General features: G+C 31.0%; 3 protein-coding genes across 3 annotated transcripts; 2 read left to right on the forward strand and 1 right to left on the reverse strand.

Moving 5' to 3' along the window:
- Positions 1 to 4,776: 4,776 nt before the first annotated feature.
- Positions 4,777 to 7,199, forward strand: Bm4987 (Uncharacterized protein; the record flags this gene model as incomplete). Its single annotated transcript, XM_043082178.1, has 7 exons — positions 4,777 to 4,908; positions 5,243 to 5,305; positions 5,410 to 5,506; positions 5,690 to 5,782; positions 5,981 to 6,186; positions 6,406 to 6,529; positions 6,838 to 7,199. The coding sequence occupies 7 exons, from the start codon at positions 4,777 to 4,779 to the stop codon at positions 7,197 to 7,199; spliced, it is 1,077 nt and encodes a 358-aa protein (XP_042938112.1).
- Positions 7,200 to 10,412: 3,213 nt separating this feature from the next.
- Bma-grl-7 (Ground-like domain containing protein) lies at positions 10,413 to 12,767 on the forward strand (the record flags this gene model as incomplete). The annotated part of the gene is made up of 6 exons (XM_043082179.1): positions 10,413 to 10,524; positions 10,629 to 10,753; positions 11,327 to 11,524; positions 11,644 to 11,718; positions 12,066 to 12,239; positions 12,585 to 12,767. The coding sequence occupies 6 exons, from the start codon at positions 10,413 to 10,415 to the stop codon at positions 12,765 to 12,767; spliced, it is 867 nt and encodes a 288-aa protein (XP_042938113.1).
- A 1,612-nt stretch (positions 12,768 to 14,379) lies between these two features.
- Positions 14,380 to 16,879, reverse strand: Bm10513 (Uncharacterized protein; the record flags this gene model as incomplete). The annotated part of the gene is made up of 6 exons (XM_001898364.2): positions 14,380 to 14,892; positions 15,426 to 15,504; positions 15,743 to 15,888; positions 16,024 to 16,129; positions 16,329 to 16,478; positions 16,839 to 16,879. 6 exons carry the CDS (start codon positions 16,877 to 16,879, stop codon positions 14,380 to 14,382), a joined length of 1,035 nt encoding a protein of 344 aa, XP_001898399.2.
- Between the last annotated feature and the right edge of the window lie 1,592 nt (positions 16,880 to 18,471).

Genomic DNA, 18,471 nt, shown 5'->3' on the forward strand with positions numbered 1-18,471 from the left:
GTGAAAGTTTAACTGATATCAATCTTTAGTTCTCATCTTTGTCATTCTTCTTATTTTTCGAGATCTCAATTTATCTTCAATAGAAATTTTATGACTCAATAGTTTTGATGATAGTCGATATAGTTTACTTACCATATCATAGGTTCGTTTCTGTTTCTCAGTCTTAGCAGTTATAGCTTTCTTCAAATTACATTAATTAAAATTTTCAAAGCATGTCGAGATTTTCTAAGCAGTGGAAAAACAAGCTGAAATGTATAAGAAGCGCTGTGTTTTTTTGCGCCCACTATCAGATGGATGGCAATAATCGTCCATCGCTTACAATACACGATGAAGGTCAAAGCGGTTAAATGGTAAAGATTATTCATGGCGCCACTAATTCACATTGATTGCCAACAGGCCATAAATTATCATCTCGCTTCTTTTTTTCTCGACGATTACTTCATGCCGTATAAACGAAAACGTTTAAATACTTCATTTCAAAATTTTGCAAACTATTATTATGGCTTATTAATAGTAATTTAGGATGAAATACCAAAACATTTAGTTAGGCCATCAACAAAAAAATCGTATTCAAGAATATTTTTAAATCCCTTCATCTTCATCAATTTTTATTGATTTTTAAATTTCCAAATAATTCCTTTATGAAATGATCTATCCTGTATTCCTTATCACTTGTTGATAAAATTTATTATAATTGTTAATTTTGGAAATTCAAAAGGTTACTTGGAATTTGAGTATTGATCATTAGTTGAAAAGTACATTACATTAACAACATATTTTAAAATGACACATTGTCACTCCACTATCTTCGTTTTATGCCTCCGTTACCGATTCCTCAATTCTATTATAATTCCTCCTGAATTCCTGTTCTCTTTGTCCATTCCGCAGTCTATCATACTTTTTTTATATGCTGTCCTGTGTATTCCGTATTCCTAATGGATTGCACGGCAATTACCGCCACTTCCAGGCGTCCTTGTCACTCACCATTATACATCCCATCCTATCACATCCACTTCTGTATGTTTCAAAGGAATGAATCATGCCTGTTTGATGGATCATCTTCATAAATCAATAATGACACGATTACACAGGTCATTCATGTTGTCTTGGAACGTGGGAATGGTCTAAGGGAAGAGAAGAGGACAATAACTGTCTATTAGAAGTAAGTATATTATTCAGTTATTTTTAAAAAACAGTTTCATTATAGAGCAAAAAAAAAATTACGAGTCTTTTTTTCAGAACCTTGAGTAGTGTCCAGAAATGATTTATTGATTAATTTTTTAGCCTTTCGACCTAAAATACATGCTTTTGTCTTCAATGATAATTTATGGCCAATTTTAAGGCTCAGATATTATACAGTATACAATGTATCATATGATTTGTTATCGTAAGATTCAACTGACAGATTGTTACAAAGCCAAGAAATTAAACATTATGCAAGGTATTGGGTGCTCAATGAAGGGTATATTCTGCTTAGTAAGTAGTAAAATGGTAAAGGTAAAAGTAATTAAGGAGAACAGTCGTAGAACTTTTTTACAGTAGGATAGAAACATTGAAGGAATCTAAACAAATTCACAAGAAATCAAGTAATTGTGAAAGGTTTAAAATTTGTTAATATAAGTAAAAATATTACATTCCTTACAGATACGGTAAGTTGGTAAGTAAAATTATCATTGAAGTGAGTTGAAAGTTATTTAAAATTAAATTTCTGGCGAGATTTTAAAGATATAGCATTAGATTCTATATGAGAAAAAAGCTAATCACACACATACCTACACAAATAAAAAAAATCACTGATTTAGTTGTTTGCTTTACCCTTACGTTTCACTGACCACTCTCAATTTTAAAAGTGACCTTAAACCTGATGAGGTCATTACTCTGACACTAATTGTGGCGGAAGAACTAGTCGAGTAACCTTAATCTCGACCTTACCACTCATTTCCCTTTCAGTGTCTAAACTCATCCCTCTCAGTTGTTATCCAATGAATGTTCAGCGGTTGCTGTTGCTAAGTAACGATAAAAGATGCTGTCGAGTTGTAGCACACAAAAAGTAAAATGGAATCTTTCATCTTTCAAACTCTTTTGTATTCTTTTGCATAAATGACCATAGATCAATCATAAAGTTACATTTAAATTGTTTCAATTTCTTATCTTAATATTAGTATAAACTTAGGTGACATTACATTATTACAGTTGTTTTAATAAACATTTCAGTGTAATAATTCTTTTTTTATTATAGGAATAAGAATAAACAACGAATTCATATTTTTATCATAAATTATCATTTAACATAAACTAAATGAATTAAAATAATGCCATCGGATAATATATCCATGCCAGGGACAATAATACTAGATGATCTGTTTGAGTGTCAACTGCATTCATTATTATTTCAATCAGTTGAACATTCTCAAAAGGATTTACTGTCTAGGATTTCGAATGAGTAATCCTTTCCTCTCTTCACTTTAATCCTCTCATAATAGTTCCAGCAGGGAAATAATTAAAGAAGTATGAAATCATTATTTTGGTACTTTTCAAAAAGAATTTAAGCTTTCTAAACTCTTTCTTGCTTTATTTAAAGGAAATGCATAATTTTGTTAAATGTATGCAAATTTTTCCAATAATTTAAATTCCACATACATTACTCTTTAAGATTTTTATTGCTTTCAACATAAGCGATAATTGAATTTTCTCCAATCGTTAAGCAATAGAAATTTGTAAGATTATTTTGCAATTTTATAATGATGATTCAATAATAATATGATTTAAATAATTGTACTTTATTCCCAAATTAATTGTATATTTTACATTCTATCCGAATAGGAACCTTGATTTCATCGGTTCATAAATAAAGGAAAGAAAAGAATTGTAATCTGAGAGGTACCGTAGTTAAGAAGCAGAGAGAATAAAGTTGAGCAGTAAATTGAAACTCGTAGCCGTCAGGTGTCATTAACTTGTTGAACTGTTGTCGCTCAACTGTTAATCAATGCCTAGCATAATGCCAATCAAATTTGTGTTTAAAGCTTTGTTTTCTGATGCGCTTCATTACAGAAGTGCTTTTTGCGCGCGCTCCTATTAGCTCCATGTAATATATATCTATCTGATATTGATTCTTTGAAACAATAATACTTTTATCATTTATACTCGGTTTGATCAAATTTGTTTTGAGGGATTTTAATTAATTAACACGTAGACTTTGATTTAATCTTATAAATTATTAATAAAATTGTCTAGAATTTGTTTTTATTCTAAATTACCATATGAAAATAACAAAGATTCGTACAGTAGATTTGATTTAAAGTGAAGTGAAAAGGAAGATATTTCAGAATAATTCATTTCTATCAGTAATGTTTGTTTCACGAAATGTTTACTAAAAATTAAACTGTTTAGAATGCTAATTGAAAGAGATGTCACAAATGGCTGTCGTGTGGAAGTCTGATAGAGTAATTAGTAAGTCTTTTCAACAAATCCATCAATATTAATATATGAAAAGTTATGGTTAGCCAGGTGACAAGTATATAATATCATAGTTTCTTCTTCACTAACTTTCATGTCTCTTTCTCTTTCCTGACTTGTTATCTCTTTTAATTTATACTTCTTTCATAAAGCAGAGCAAATCTTTGCTAATTTTCTTCATTTAGCACACCATTTTTTTTTATAATTTTGCCTGATACCGTAAGGTACACGTACATACTTCTTACATTAACTTTTTTTTCTTACAATTCATCATCAAAGTTTTGTTTTTCAAGATTTTCTACATCTTTTAATATCCATCGTTATTTGTCGTTGTATGTGTGCATGTGTGTGTATGTTTATGCATTTATTCGTCAGTTTATTTAGTTTCCATTAATATATAATTGACGTGAGTGAATGCAGCCACATTTTATTCATTCACTGAACCATATGAAATTCAATAATTACGTCTACGACTACCTGTCCAGTCGAGCACAAACCTCCGAAAAGGGACTTAGAGTACTGTATCAATCATATAACAGCCATAATTTACTCTTATTCAAATTTTCCCTTCGTCAAATGATGCGATTCATTAGTTTGTTCTATTCATTACTTTTTACTGCCTTATTTATGGAAGTATTAATAAAATTCAAAAAAGGGTTAATTTCTATGAAAATACTAAAGAAGCGACAGATATTAAATTGTCTTTAAAAGCATAACAGGAATGTTTTTTGTGGCCAAGAAAAAGAATTCTAACAAGATTTATTGATTTAAAAAAAGCTTACACTTGCATTTTTTCAAAGAGTTGGGCTTAGCATACGGTAGTTAAGTTTTGAAATGCACATGCATACTATATTTTGAAAATATCATTGCACTAAGCAAGCTAAATATATTATATTTGAATTTAGTTTAGCCTAAAAGTCCAAATTAAGGATTACATCAAATTAGTCGACAAATATCTTACACTGATTAGAATGCGATTCTAATTAATATTCAAAGTAATAACTTTACTGTCATGCATAAAAATAGTTTATGATATAAACTGATGACAGGAAACAAAATTGTAGTATTATTATAAAAAAAAATTCTTCTTATTTGATGACGAATGACAGTGTCAATGATCAAAAAGGGCAGAAAGTTATTGGCGCAAATGTTGAATGAGTTGTTGGGAGGGAGCAAATATCCGCACCCTTTTTCATCCATTTCATTCTCTCCTCAAATTCATTTTTCTTTGGTATTTATATTATACTCTGTATTGAATGCTCGTCGAGAAAAAAAAATAGTTTATTGACTTAAAAGATTTAATAAAATTTTGCAGAATTGATGGATTTCAATGTTGAATTGAATTTAGAACCTGAAACATCAATGGATTATGCTTTGTATGATTGTTTACCTCCGGAATTAGTAGTTAGAATCGACAGTTATTTATCCTTCGAGGATAGTCTACAGTTTCAGGTATTTCATTTTAATGATATCCATTTGAATAACAATACTAGACTAATTGATATTATTACTGGAAGTTTTAAAAAAGAAATTGGTTTTCATTAGGATGAAAACTGCTTTATCAATAACACTTTATTTTTGAAGAAATTTTTGATAATGAAAATAATGTAGTCAAATAACAAATGTGTATTTACACAGGTTGACGTGAGCATATTAAATTTATGGTGTTGAAATTAATATTAATTTAAAAAATTTTGGAAATTTTCCTCATAAAATAAAAAAGATAATATTTGAATTTTGGCAATTAACAATCTGCAGTAATTTGAAGTGTTATTTATCATTATAGGAATGTTCAAATTATATCAAATCCGTACTGTGTTCCAACTGGTATCAATATGATAAAGTCCAGGTATGCTCACATTAACTGGTCTTGGAAATGATTGCTATAGAGAATTCACAAGAAATTCAAAATTGAAATATTCATCCGATTGCAATTGTTGACTGATTTTTCAGATAAGCGATGACCCTCTCGATTGTTATATTATTAGTACTAAGGGCCGTGCACCTAAACGAAGTTTTTTGGAAGACAATTTGCATACAGTTTTTATAAGTTAGTTTTTCTTTTTTTACTTCATTTAAATTAAGTATTTAACAAGCACTGAAGGAAAATATTTAATTTTTGATGCAAGTGGACTTATAGCAAAGAAGAATTTCAAGAAAACTTTTGGATATGAAATATAAAAGCATAGATTCCCTCTTTTCCTTAGAAATTATCAGCTTATCAGATTTTCAGTATGTAATAAAATTGTGGAAGTGATGATGATTATGAAAGATATCGGATCATTACAAAGGTGTAATCCTGATGTGCCACCACAATCACTGAAAGGTCTGATCTGCAATTTCTGTATTGTTTCCAAATAGTTTGCCATTGTAGATCGTATTGATAACTAAATGTTAACAATAATAGTATCATTAATTATCAGATACCGTTATCACTAATAATTAAATTTGGCGACACTATATGTAATTTATATAACTGTAGTTGCTACAACTGATTATGATGAATGAGAAAAGATGGTTGCAGACACATCACTGTATCAGGCAAATGGTTATCTAGGATATCTGTTCTCGAAAACACCTCAACAAATGATAACTCAACTTAAGACTGTTTCATTGCATGTTGATATCATGCGTGAGAGTCTGCGACAGTTGTGCTTTCCATGTCCAACTCAAGATCTTTTCTATTCCATTCATCACCTGGCCGATTCTCATTTCGAAACTTTCACTCAGGTTTTCTGTTTATTTCACAAGCATTGTTTACAATACTCTGTCGTATTGCTATAGAAAAATTTATTGACAATGTGATAGTGTTTTCATTTTTATGTTTATTATTTCTGGAAGCTTATAGAAGAGCAATAGATATGATAAGTATCATTATTAGCTGTATCAGTGTTTATCATGAAATGAATAATGAATCAAATTTCAATCTAATCATTCTTTCATTTGCAGATTTCATTTTGTTCAGCAACAATACAACCTGAAGACTATCATCTCAGAATTATGTTGCTGAATGGTATGGAAATGACACTGAAAAATATTGCCAAATATTGTGCAAAAACCGATTTCACTGTTGGTAGGTTTTTTTGAGGTTGATTTCAACTAGCATTCTAGCTGAGATATAAAATTTTTTAAATATCAAAGGAAACATCTCTTCCTAGCAGTGACGATTTTATGCATTTTGTTTATTCATATATTTACAGATTTAGTTGACTGTTTTAAACAATCAATTTTTGTTAGGGTAACTAACTTGAAATAGCAAAGTTCACTTAACTTTCATCATGATTAGTTCTTTTTATTAAGAATTTGTTAAAGATAAGAATTCGTTATCATTGAAATGTGAAAAAAAAAAGCTTTTTTTTTTTTTTTTTTTTTTTGTTACAGATGCAGCAGAAGGTTATGCTGATATGACAGTGGAAAAAGGGAAAATGGAATATTCCTTTGCATTCTTCTATTTTAATCCTCACATTTGTGGGACAGAGTCACAATCAGTAGTTGAAAGAATGGACCAAACTGATGAACAGCTGCTGAAGTCGCCTTTTGTTGGTGGAAAATTAATTAGTAGTAATGATAGGAATGATAGCGGTGATAACGACAGAAACAATAGTAATGGTGGTAGTATTATTCATAGTAGTAGTGCTTTAACCTGTATGAGTACTCAAAATCAAATTCATTGCCAAAGTGATTTGCAAACCTCAGAAGGTATGTACACGTCTTTTTGGAGGAATTTAATGAAAACTCATTAATGAGTTGAAGTGTAATTCAATTGGAGTAATTATCAGCTAGATGTCCTCATATGAAGTTATTTATAATGAAATAGATCTGTTTTAATATGTTAGAAAAATGTTATACAGATAGGAGAAAAGCGTGGATATTTTACTGATAGTAAGAATTATTCAAATATTTGTTAAGAAATATGGTCCACAATTAGGTATCCAATTTATTCTGAATAGCAGAAATTTGACACTAATCTTCAGGGTGTAATATTTTGATCTCTTTATATATACAATGTTTGTATAGTTATTAAGTGGTGTTATTAGCCCGGTCAAAAAGCTAAGACATCTTAAACATTTCAAAAAGTACTAGCATCTTTGTTTACTGATGGTTTTAAACAGCTCAAAAGACCGGGCTTATCACTTGATCTGTCTGTTGCTATCATTTGCGGTGAATAAAAAAGAATGTTTGAAAAAAGACATGCTTAATTAACTTTAGTACTTTTGAATTATTGATAATATCTGAAATTTTACATGTCCTGCTGCAATCTACTTCTGATGCAGATTAGCAAGTCTGCATTGATGCAACCTCATTTTTTTGTGGTACCATTCCATCTAATCACTTATTTTTTCAAAACCAAACATGATTCTAATTTACTCGAGTAAATAGAGTGGAGAGCTTTGCAGAAATAGCAACAGTGACCTATTTTGGGTCATCTTTCATACAACAATATTTGTCACAAATATTACATCGTAATATTTTAGGAAGTCTATCATAATCATCACAGAGATAAGAGAAACAAATGATCAATCAATAATAACACAACTTTAAAGAACTAAAATTAACAAAATGTTTTGAGAAGATTATTTAAATATTAAATATATACTACTTCTAGCACAATACAATTATCAAATTTCATTGGATAGAATGAAAAAGAATGAAAGAAAAGTGTATACTGTAAAAAAAAGGTATTCGGGAAAGGTTAGATAAATACAATTTCTTTCAGAATGAACAGCTGAACAAATGAGTATTTGTCAGACAACTAATTTGCTGGAAATCTCAGCGGTATCATTTTTTTTTCATTGGGTTAAAAATCCGGTAATTATTTGTTTCTTTTTTTTAGTACTGATTAATCATGAAATAGAAAACAACAACAGAAAGAAAAATTTTTAGACGTCATCCAATTTTCTTTCGTTTTTCCAGTAGCAAAATTTAACACTTCATTTTCCGAACATTTATTTAAATGAATTTAAAATGGTCTTAAAAATAATTATCAGTTTGTGGGGAAATACCGGAAGTTTCCGTTCTTTCCTCGTTTTTATTTATGACAAAACTAGTTTCAGCTGCAGAGTTTAAAGTAGATTGAATTGAGATTTACCCAAATGACAATTGACAATTGTAAGTAATAAAGAATATATCAACTTGCTCTGACTTTTTTCGACTTTTTTCTTGATGTGACAGTTTTTTTGTCTCATTAAGGAGGATATGGTGCGTAAATTATGTAAAAAGGGAATATCTTCCCGTCTTTCTACATTTTCGTTGACTTCAATTAGTTGAAAATTATTTAATTGAATATTCACTCATCACAAAAGACACTCTTCAGTCGTAAATTTCTCACCTGATGCAACTTTTTCCAATATTCTAATCAAGCCATAACTGGGCCATTACTTTTGAATGATATTCATTACAATATCAACTAGTCTTCAGCTAGTCTGAGAAGTAATGATCAAATTGTTGAGATGACATTTTTTAGAAGGCAAATCAATTTTAAAATCTTTCTCTAATATTGTGTTCAAAAGAATTGAGTTCAGATGAATATCTTCATTTGCTTTTCATTCCTTGGATTGATCTCTGATGAAATTTCATAAATTATGCAAGTTTTAATACCTAATTAATTTTTGTTACATGTGTTTCGATTGTTTTTTAATAATATATGAAAGCTCGCCTCGATATTTCAGTCTACTCTCGAGAAACTGAAGAAAAAGAAATTACTGAGGAAACTATCAAAAATTAATAGTAACAAATTGTTCACGAAAGTAAAACAATAAAAAAAAGCACAGGGTGATGTGGTTTTATAGATGTCATTTCGTTATTAAATTATTTTGTTGTATCTACTTTTATGGAAGAAATGAAAATTTGAAAACATTTTTTTAAAGAAAGATGCAAATATCAATTAATAAGAGAAACAACATATCTGAATTCTAAAACTGAGTTCTTCAACTTTTATCAAAAACCTCAAAATAAAATAAAGGAATTAATTTTTCAGTATAACATGGAAACCTTGGTACCTCTTTCAAGACTTAGCACATTTAAGCGATGTGAATTCTTATCCATATCAATCATCGCAGTACCTCTCTTACTGGTCGCATGAATGATTTCATCCCGCAGATGCCAGCCACCTTGTCACCTTGTTATTAAATTATCTTCTTGCATCTAATTTTGGAGAAGGAAATGAAAATTTGAAAACATTCTTTTGCAGAAAGACGGAGAAATAATATATTTCGAGTAGTTCTTTAATGACTTGGGATAGGGTCAGCGATGAATTTATTTGACCCTTTCCTACCCTCCTCATTACCGTTTTCATTTATCTTCCCGAATTTGTTCCTTAGCTTCTTCTCGACTATTATCATCACTTAATCATTGATCGCTTTTTTTCTCTTTTACGTTTTTTTATTCTTCATCACTTAATCTCTTTTACTTTAGTGAAATAAAAAAGACGTACATGCCTAAGTGAAACAAAAAAGACGTACGTCTCCATGTGTATATGCTGTCACCTAATTAACTTAGCTAACTATAACTTAACCGAATCCGCTTATTGCCATAATACAAATGAGTGAATTTTTGCTGATGAAATATTCAGAATGAGTTGTTAAGTAAATAAATGCAAAGAATTTTGGCGGAACAAGGAAAGGACAAAAGTGTTGCGTGATGTCTGAAATGGTAAAAGACACACTTTTAAAAGTTTAGAATACATCGGGAAGATGCCTAAACAATTTCAGGTGCTTTCAGGTGCTGTCCTCTGTCCTCACTAATGAGCACCGAATTCAGAAGGATGATTTAATCAATATCACTACAATTCGTTAGAATAATCGATAAGTTTGTTAAATCTGGTTATTTTTTCTGTGAGCGTAATTTTCTTTTGTAGAGACTCTTTAAATGTTAAACATAAGTCAAATATATGAGCAACAATAAGTTTATACATTTGATGTATTTCTGCTGGTTGTGCTTCATTACTACAATATTTGATGAGAAGTTACAGGGAAATGAAGCAAATCGTGATATTATTTGAGTGCATTCTACTATTTCCATCCTATGATACTACCTTTTTTGATTGCTGCTTCATGCTGAAATTCCCCGGTAAATATATTGTGGTATTTCCGGAAGAATCTCTCAAATCCAGCACAAATGCTCCATTGTATTATTAAAATTTAAAAACTAAATTTAAATTCACCACCTTGCAGAACTTTGTGAGACATTATGCAATAGTCATGCTAACTTGTTTTCGCTCCAACCAGCAATCTCATCGCCCACATATGCTACTCCTCCTTTTCCGTTTGCTCCAACTACTACTACTCAAATTTATCAGGTTACCTTTATTGATATACTTTCTAATTATTCTTATACCCATAAAAAGAATATGATTATAATGATTACGATCAGTCATGAAATTGAAGGGAGATAAAGCAAGAGATATACGCTGGATGTTTGAAAAGGCTTGCAAACACACTTAGTGAAATTCATAACTTTGAAAAGAGAAGTAAAAGGAGAATGAATACTTAATACTTTATTATGATCTCTTTTTTAATCAAAAGAATTCGTAAGAATAAAACGGCTGATTGCTCTATTTTTCTATTCATGATTTACTACTCTTTTTCACTTTTTTCCACATTATCTTTGAGATTTTCGAATTCCATCTTTCAAAACAAAAGTTTAAATAGAACTTTTTGATTGAGGAAGTTAAAATTTCAAGAAAATTTGATGAAATGAATATTCATGAGATCTTTTTTATTTAAGAATTAAATATTTTTTTTATAAGAATACTTGTTAATACTAATTTTGTTACACAGATCAAAATCAGCTGGCAGTCTAGATATCACTGAGTTTATCGATTTCAGATCAATCTATAATATTAGAACCTAATAAAGTTTATCGATTTTAGATTAATTCATTATCAGAGCCTATTTCACCTGTTTATGCAATGCAGCAATTACCTCCTCATTATGCATCCCAGCCATTACAACAACCTTACCTACCACCGTTGTCGCAACATGGAAGACTGCCAGCGCAGCAGTCTAATGTACGGGCGCAATCATCCAGCAGTGTACTTCCGTACAAGCAACAACGGCCAAACTTTGCAGTATGTATTCATTTTTTTGGATTGAAACGAAGGAAGAGATGATACATAAGACCACCGTTGAGAAGATGAAAGGTATCAGATGACTCATCACAACGAATTCATTTTAAAAAATTTTGCAGCAACAAACAGTAAGACAAACAAGGAAGAAATCAAAATCCGGAAGTAGTGCAAGAAATAGATCGCATTTTACTCAGGTATACAAAAGAGTACAGTGGTGCACTTATTATTTTTCCAGAACTGGAAAGCTATTTCATCTAGAACTCTCAGAATTTCTGAGAGTTCTATACTGGATTGATTAACTCGTAAAATATTCTGAAGAAAAAATGATGACAAAATTTCTTGAATGATTTATGAATACAACATGAAAGATGAAGCAATCTGTTTCTTCTTGTTTGGAAAAAGAATCCTTGCAAATTTTACCAAAACAAATTCGTGCAGTGAAAAAAAAAAAGTGCTTTTGTTGTTGCTAATATTCTTTTTTAATTTCTTATCATAATATGATAAGAATTCTTTCTCTAACTTCTATTCGCCAAACTTACAGAAGGAGGAAAATATAAAAGATAAGGAAGTGGCTGATCTTTTGGATGCAATTGAAGAGTTTCACAATCAAACGCTACAAATACAAGAACCGATTAAACCAATACCAATATCATCTCTTATCACTATCGGTGACTCAGAATGTAATGATAACAAACTTAAAATTATAATGCTCGAGGTAAAGTATACTGAAATCATTCACTTAGCATAATCAATTAAAATAAAGAAAATTTTCGTTCTTCTCTCTAAATTCGATTGATTCAACACATTTCAAAGTTGTTTGTTGAATATTCTGCTAAGTGATGATTATTCATTTAAGCGTTCGATAATTTTTTGGCAATAATTTAAGTCACAAATCAAATTTTGAAAATTTCAAATGAGAATTCATCACAGCAAAATCCTTCTGGAAGTCTAATTTCAATTTTGCTTTTTTCTAAAGAAAAAAAAAATTCCTCTCTTTTAAAAAGAAAAATTATTAATAATTGATGAATTTCTTATTTGGTTCTTCAAAGAGATATTATAGAATATTGGAAAAGATTTGAATGCGACAAAAAAAATGATTCAGTTAGCAGCTGAGGCTCAATTCGATGGTCATTTCAATGTAATATGCTCCAAGGATGATTTTTCGTTTCTGACCAATACAGAATTATTCTGTCAGGCTACTAAAGGTGATATAAGCTGTTATGCTTATAGGCTGTATTTGTAGTCGTTGACAGATGATGTTGGATCTACTCTTGTCATCTACATCTTTCAGGTTCGGAGCTATTGATAAAAAATATATTAATAAATAAAATATATACAAAGACCAGCAAATGTTCTTTGAAATGATTGGAGAAAATTCGAATACATTACACCACTGACTCAATTATTAGCTGCAATTCAAGTCATGGTATTAACATCCCTCACAATGATTATTAGTCTTCAAATTCATACTTCATTGAGAACACCAAATATCCGAATCCCGCATGAGAATCGCTTTTATGAGAAATCTCAGAACCTTTCATACTTGTTCTTAAATTTATAATAGTTGTAATCCAGTAGAGACAAAAATTAAATAACATCCACGACATTGCGAGAACATCTATAACGTGTGCAATGATATTTTTTGTTGAAACGTATGTCTTTCTTGATATGAATTATTGATAAAATGCTCTACATGAACTCATGTGCTATACTCAAGCTTTTCATTCCATTAAAACATCCTTTACTTAATTAATAGTCAGTTCTGTTATCAATGACTATGAAGAATCTTTCAAAGAAAAAGAAGTGGACATAAGTCCGAATTTCATATTTTAAATTTGAACTACATAAAAACACGTTCAACAAAAAGTTCCATTCAAACTTTCATACAAAAAAAAGACTTCGCTCAAAAAACTGAGGTATAACATAAAGCATAAAACAATCCTGTTCTGGCAAATGGGCATTCGAATAATATATATATATATATGTGACAAGTGTATGCTCCATACATTTTTCAATATTATTCACAGATTCATTTGATCAACTTTTGTCCAAGCACATTTTTGCACAATATAAAATACAAAAAGACACAATGATTTTGCAAGCTTGATGAAGGACTCAACAATTTGCTGGAAATAATTTGGCACAAGAAATTTAAAACGAGAAAGCTTTTATATTAAAACACATTGGTCAGAAAATTTTCCATTCAATAATTTAATATAAACAAGATAGTGAACAAAAACTTCGAATCATTTGAAATTTTCAAATACAAAAAACACCAAGTAAACATTTCTATATACAATTCAATAGAATTTACTAACTAAAATTCTGGAATGAATTTTAGACTTAGCTTGCTTTACGCATTTAGCTTTTTGATCCTTATATAATCCCTTAAGAGACAAGTTGCGCAGGAATATCAAAGCTTATAAGTGAAACTGGATTTCGTGCTCATGTATTGTTGCTTTATGTGACGGTATAAGAAATTTCTTATGAATTCTATTTAGATTTCCTAATTTGAATTAGGTGATTTTAAAAAGTGAGGTAGGTCGAGAAACTATTTTATTCTTTTGTGTTAAAAATAAATAGAAGATTAAGACTAACAAAACAGTGCCAAATTGATTTAAATGACCTAAAATCTATTACAGTTAATAAATTAGAAAAAAAAACTTCCTTACTTAATGGTTTATACGCTTCAGAAAAATTGCAAACAACTTTTTACCACATGAGATCATAATTATGAGAATTTTTTCTTCGGCTTTATTTATTTTTTTGAGAGTTGCAGAAAACTCGAAGTGACATTCGTCTACTGCTGAACAACTATACTAAAACATAGCGTTACCTAACAACCTTAAGTGAAATTAACAGCAGTGGAGCAGTTTACCGATAACATCAACCATGAGTTTTAGTTTATCCTCGCGTAAATAATGCTGAGGCCAGAATTTCTTTGCCAGAATGGTTCCCAACTCTAAAGCTAATGTGTCACGTACTGCAGCATCATGGACAGGTGCGTGGATACCGGATTCATCGTTATTTGTCTGAATTTCTGCATCAACTAAAGTTTGCTTTTTATCTAACTGATCTTGATGTGAAGAATTTGATGAACAGTAATCATCAGCATCCTGAAGATTGTTGCTGGAATTGTTTCCGACTGCATTTGAAAGCATCTGTTGCAGTAATAAGTTCAGATAAACATTCATCGCTGAAGCGCTACTGCCATTAGTTATACCATTAGTAGTCATTTGTAAGAACTGATTAAACTGTTCTGATATATGAGCAGAATCACCCGGAAACAAAGATGGCACATCAACAGATTCCTCCTCTACATCTCCGCCATCTTCCTCTATTTTCGATTCACTGTTACAATCTGTTACCTGGAAATGTTCAAATCAGTGAAACAGCGACTATGACCGAAAAACATAAGTAGGTACGTTGCCATACCAACATAATAATACTAATGAACTCATGAAACTCTATTATTCTCATGAATATGAATATGATTTAGTGAATTCATATTCATGAATTCATATTCATGAATATGAATTCACTTTTTCATATTCATGAATTATATTCATGAATTCATTCATATTCATTCAATTCATATTCATGAATTCACTAAATCCTATTCTTCCAATGTTCCATAACGAAAGAGAATTTATGAGACATGCAGAATGATAAAACGCTGCCAGTGTTGAACATATCAAGAACGAATAAGATGTTAACAGATATTCTTTTAACTTCTCACCATAAGAAAAGAAATTCCGAAATGATCTGTTGGAAGTTAATGATACCTCAAGGTTGGTCTTTATGAATGAATAGGCTTTCTAATAAAATTATGCTTATAAAAAAAAAATCCTATTTGCAATTCTTCTATTTTCACTGATACGCGACAGGAAAAATCACAAACCTCATGTTTTACTGGCACTAATCCATTTCCACTGGAGAATTCTTGTTGCTTTTGCCGATTCCAATAACGTTGAATATAGCTAAATTAATTTGCACCATTATCATTCGCTTATACAAAATTAATAAACTGCTAATGATCTACTAGCTACTCGAATTCTTACGTAGCACCTTAAATGGTTAATTTTACCTATAGCATTAAAACCCTCTTTCCCCATATTGCATTCTTACATTATAATTTTACTTTGTTATTTAGTTAGAAGTCATATCTGATTTGTTATAAAATATTGGACGAAAAGAGAGAAAATTTAAGTAAAATACCGTCTTTCAGCGGCATAACTCGTTTTTGTAGACTCACAAACATCGTGATATTGCATTTCGAGATCCCGAGCTTTCTGAATTATCTGAGATGGTGAAACATTACCCTTCTGAGCTAATTCGCGAAGCAATGTACGTCTTCGTCGTTTCTAAATAAATGCTATAAAATTATTCATTATATATAAGATTTGAATGAGAAGATACTTGTAGATTTAAATAATCGTGAAATATCTTCATGGATAATGATTAAAGAAATACTCAACTTTATAAAAAAAGAAACTAACAAATTCGGCATCGAAATTTGGTTCATGGACATGTTCGCTAACAATTCTCACATTTGTATCATTATAATCAGTATGCAGACGCCCTTTACATTTCTTCTTGATACATCTAAACAAACAAAACACAAAAAATAACATTATTTTCGGTCGAGATTCAAGGCATTAAACATAAATATCATAGGTATATCATAGGTGTTTTTTTTTTAACTTTTTGTTACTATATTTTTTTTAACTTTTTGTTACTATATCATAGGTGTGTTATGATAATAAGCCAACAGCATTGTTATTTATGTTTATAGAATGATTACCGATAAGCTTTCAAATTACGCGCTCGATCCACTCGAACTTGACGATGCTCATATCCTCTGAAAATGATCAATGGTCGTCCCCTTGCAGTTATATCCAATGAAAACGAAGATGTCCCTTCACCGAGTGATCCCTTAGTGTCTTCACCGTCGCTGAAATTGTTCACAAAACAGTAACAATCACTGGAAAACTTCCCAATCTGTAAAACATTTAAGATTTGGACAACAACGAAAATTTAAGCAGTAGCTTGAAAGAAACAATAATACACTAAGCTTAATCAGTGATGCAAATTACTCAAAGGTTATTAGATTGAGCCAAGTGTTAATAAAGCTAACAAGCATGCAATTGGCATGTCGTAGCTCATTTGTACAAATGACGCTGCCAAAATGAAGTCCAATTGATCGTTATGATTTGTCACTTAATATCCAAAACCAAAAAACCTAAGCAATATCTTCCGTAAGTATTGTTGCTTTTTGATATAACTTGGTTAAGGAAAAAAAATTAAACTGTACCTATCTACAGGATAACTGCGATCCGACTGATCCGTTCGCATGATTTCCTTGTGATATTGACGCGAGGATTCAAGTATTTTCAAGTTTGAATAAATCTCAATGTGTTTTTTCCGATTGATTTATAGACTTGTCCGTCTGTTACTATCACTTTATCTCGTAAATGGCTTAACGGTGAGTAAAGCGCAAATTCAATCATTCAAATCATTAAAATTTAACCTATTGTTACTTAAAGTTAAAGTAACTGAGATGATGAAATGTACTCCATATTACGTGTAATAGTTATAAAAATAACGAACTTCCACTTCATGGAATGATGTATTGGAAAGGAATCAACAGTCACAGATATTTTCTTGTAACCAAGACGTCTTCAAACTTCACAAAATATTTTCGACATATTCAGGACGCTGCTAACCTTTAACCTTTAATTTTCTGCTAATGCTCTTTTCACATTTACGGCATTACAGTTACATTGTTTTTCCTATTCTATTCTCTCTACTGTAACAAAACATCCGCTCTTTGGAGGTATCTCTTTCATTTAAAAAATTTGCAGAGGTCGGATAATTGATATGAATCACAGATTGGTCAGCAGCAATCGATGGAGTAATAATTTGATGGTCAATCATAACCCCAACAGGTCATGTGGTTGTTTCGTTTATTCAAGATAATTATGAACATAAAGATACTCCCAATTCAGATATGTAATGGAGTAGGAATCAGAGGGAGAGAGAGAGAGAGAGAGGGCAATGTGAGGAGATGACAAGTGCCGAATATGCCGCGGTCCTTTCCCGGCACAACTCAAATGTAAAACAAAAAAGAGACATACATATGTTGACATCATTCCCTGTGGTTCGAATAACCGAATGAGACATACCGGAAATCACTGGACTTTTTGAACTAAATTTCATGGGTAGCTTTCCTATGTTGGGTATCCTAAGTAGATGACTAGTTACCCAAGACAGGCCAGAAAGCAATTTCGATTAAGTTAACGAATAGTAAGCTGTAGAAGTTGTGAAGAAATATCCTACCTCTCAGATGTAAACCGGATTATGTCACGATGTTGAACAGGAGATAGTACAATATTTACTACTACTATTTTTACTCACTCTCATACAATATAGAAATATTCATAATTTAAAAGTATCCTCTTTCAGGATTCACTAATTCGTTTCCGGAACAATGACAATAACGACGCGGAAGTTATAAATTAAAAGTTATAAACTGAAAGATGAAGAAGGAGAACGAAGCAGTGGTGGACGGTTCCTTAACTAGCAAACTTTACTAAACTCAACTTTCCAGTTGCAGATTGCATGCAAGCATGCAAGCAGGACAAGCCTTATTCCATGACAATTTACAAATAACGAGTAAACAATAGCGGAGAAGCCGGGGTATTGCTTGCTTGTAGAACGGATACGGGAAGGAAGCTGACGAAGGGAGGAAGAGTTGTTTAGGGTGAGGGGCGCAGTTGTGTCATCGGCAGGTGCCCTCTCTTCCATCCTACCACAGATATGTCTTGACATGAAAAGACAGGAGATCAGAGAAAGAAAGGAAGGGATGGAAAACATTTGCGCCCGTAGCAGAGAATAACAAGGCAAATAACGTCGTGAAGGATAGTGGTTGGAGCGCATATGTCAAT

The sequence above is a fragment of the Brugia malayi genome (genome assembly GCF_000002995.4).
Source record: "Brugia malayi strain FR3 genome assembly, contig: Bm_v4_Chr4_scaffold_001, whole genome shotgun sequence".
NCBI lineage: Eukaryota > Metazoa > Nematoda > Chromadorea > Rhabditida > Onchocercidae > Brugia > Brugia malayi.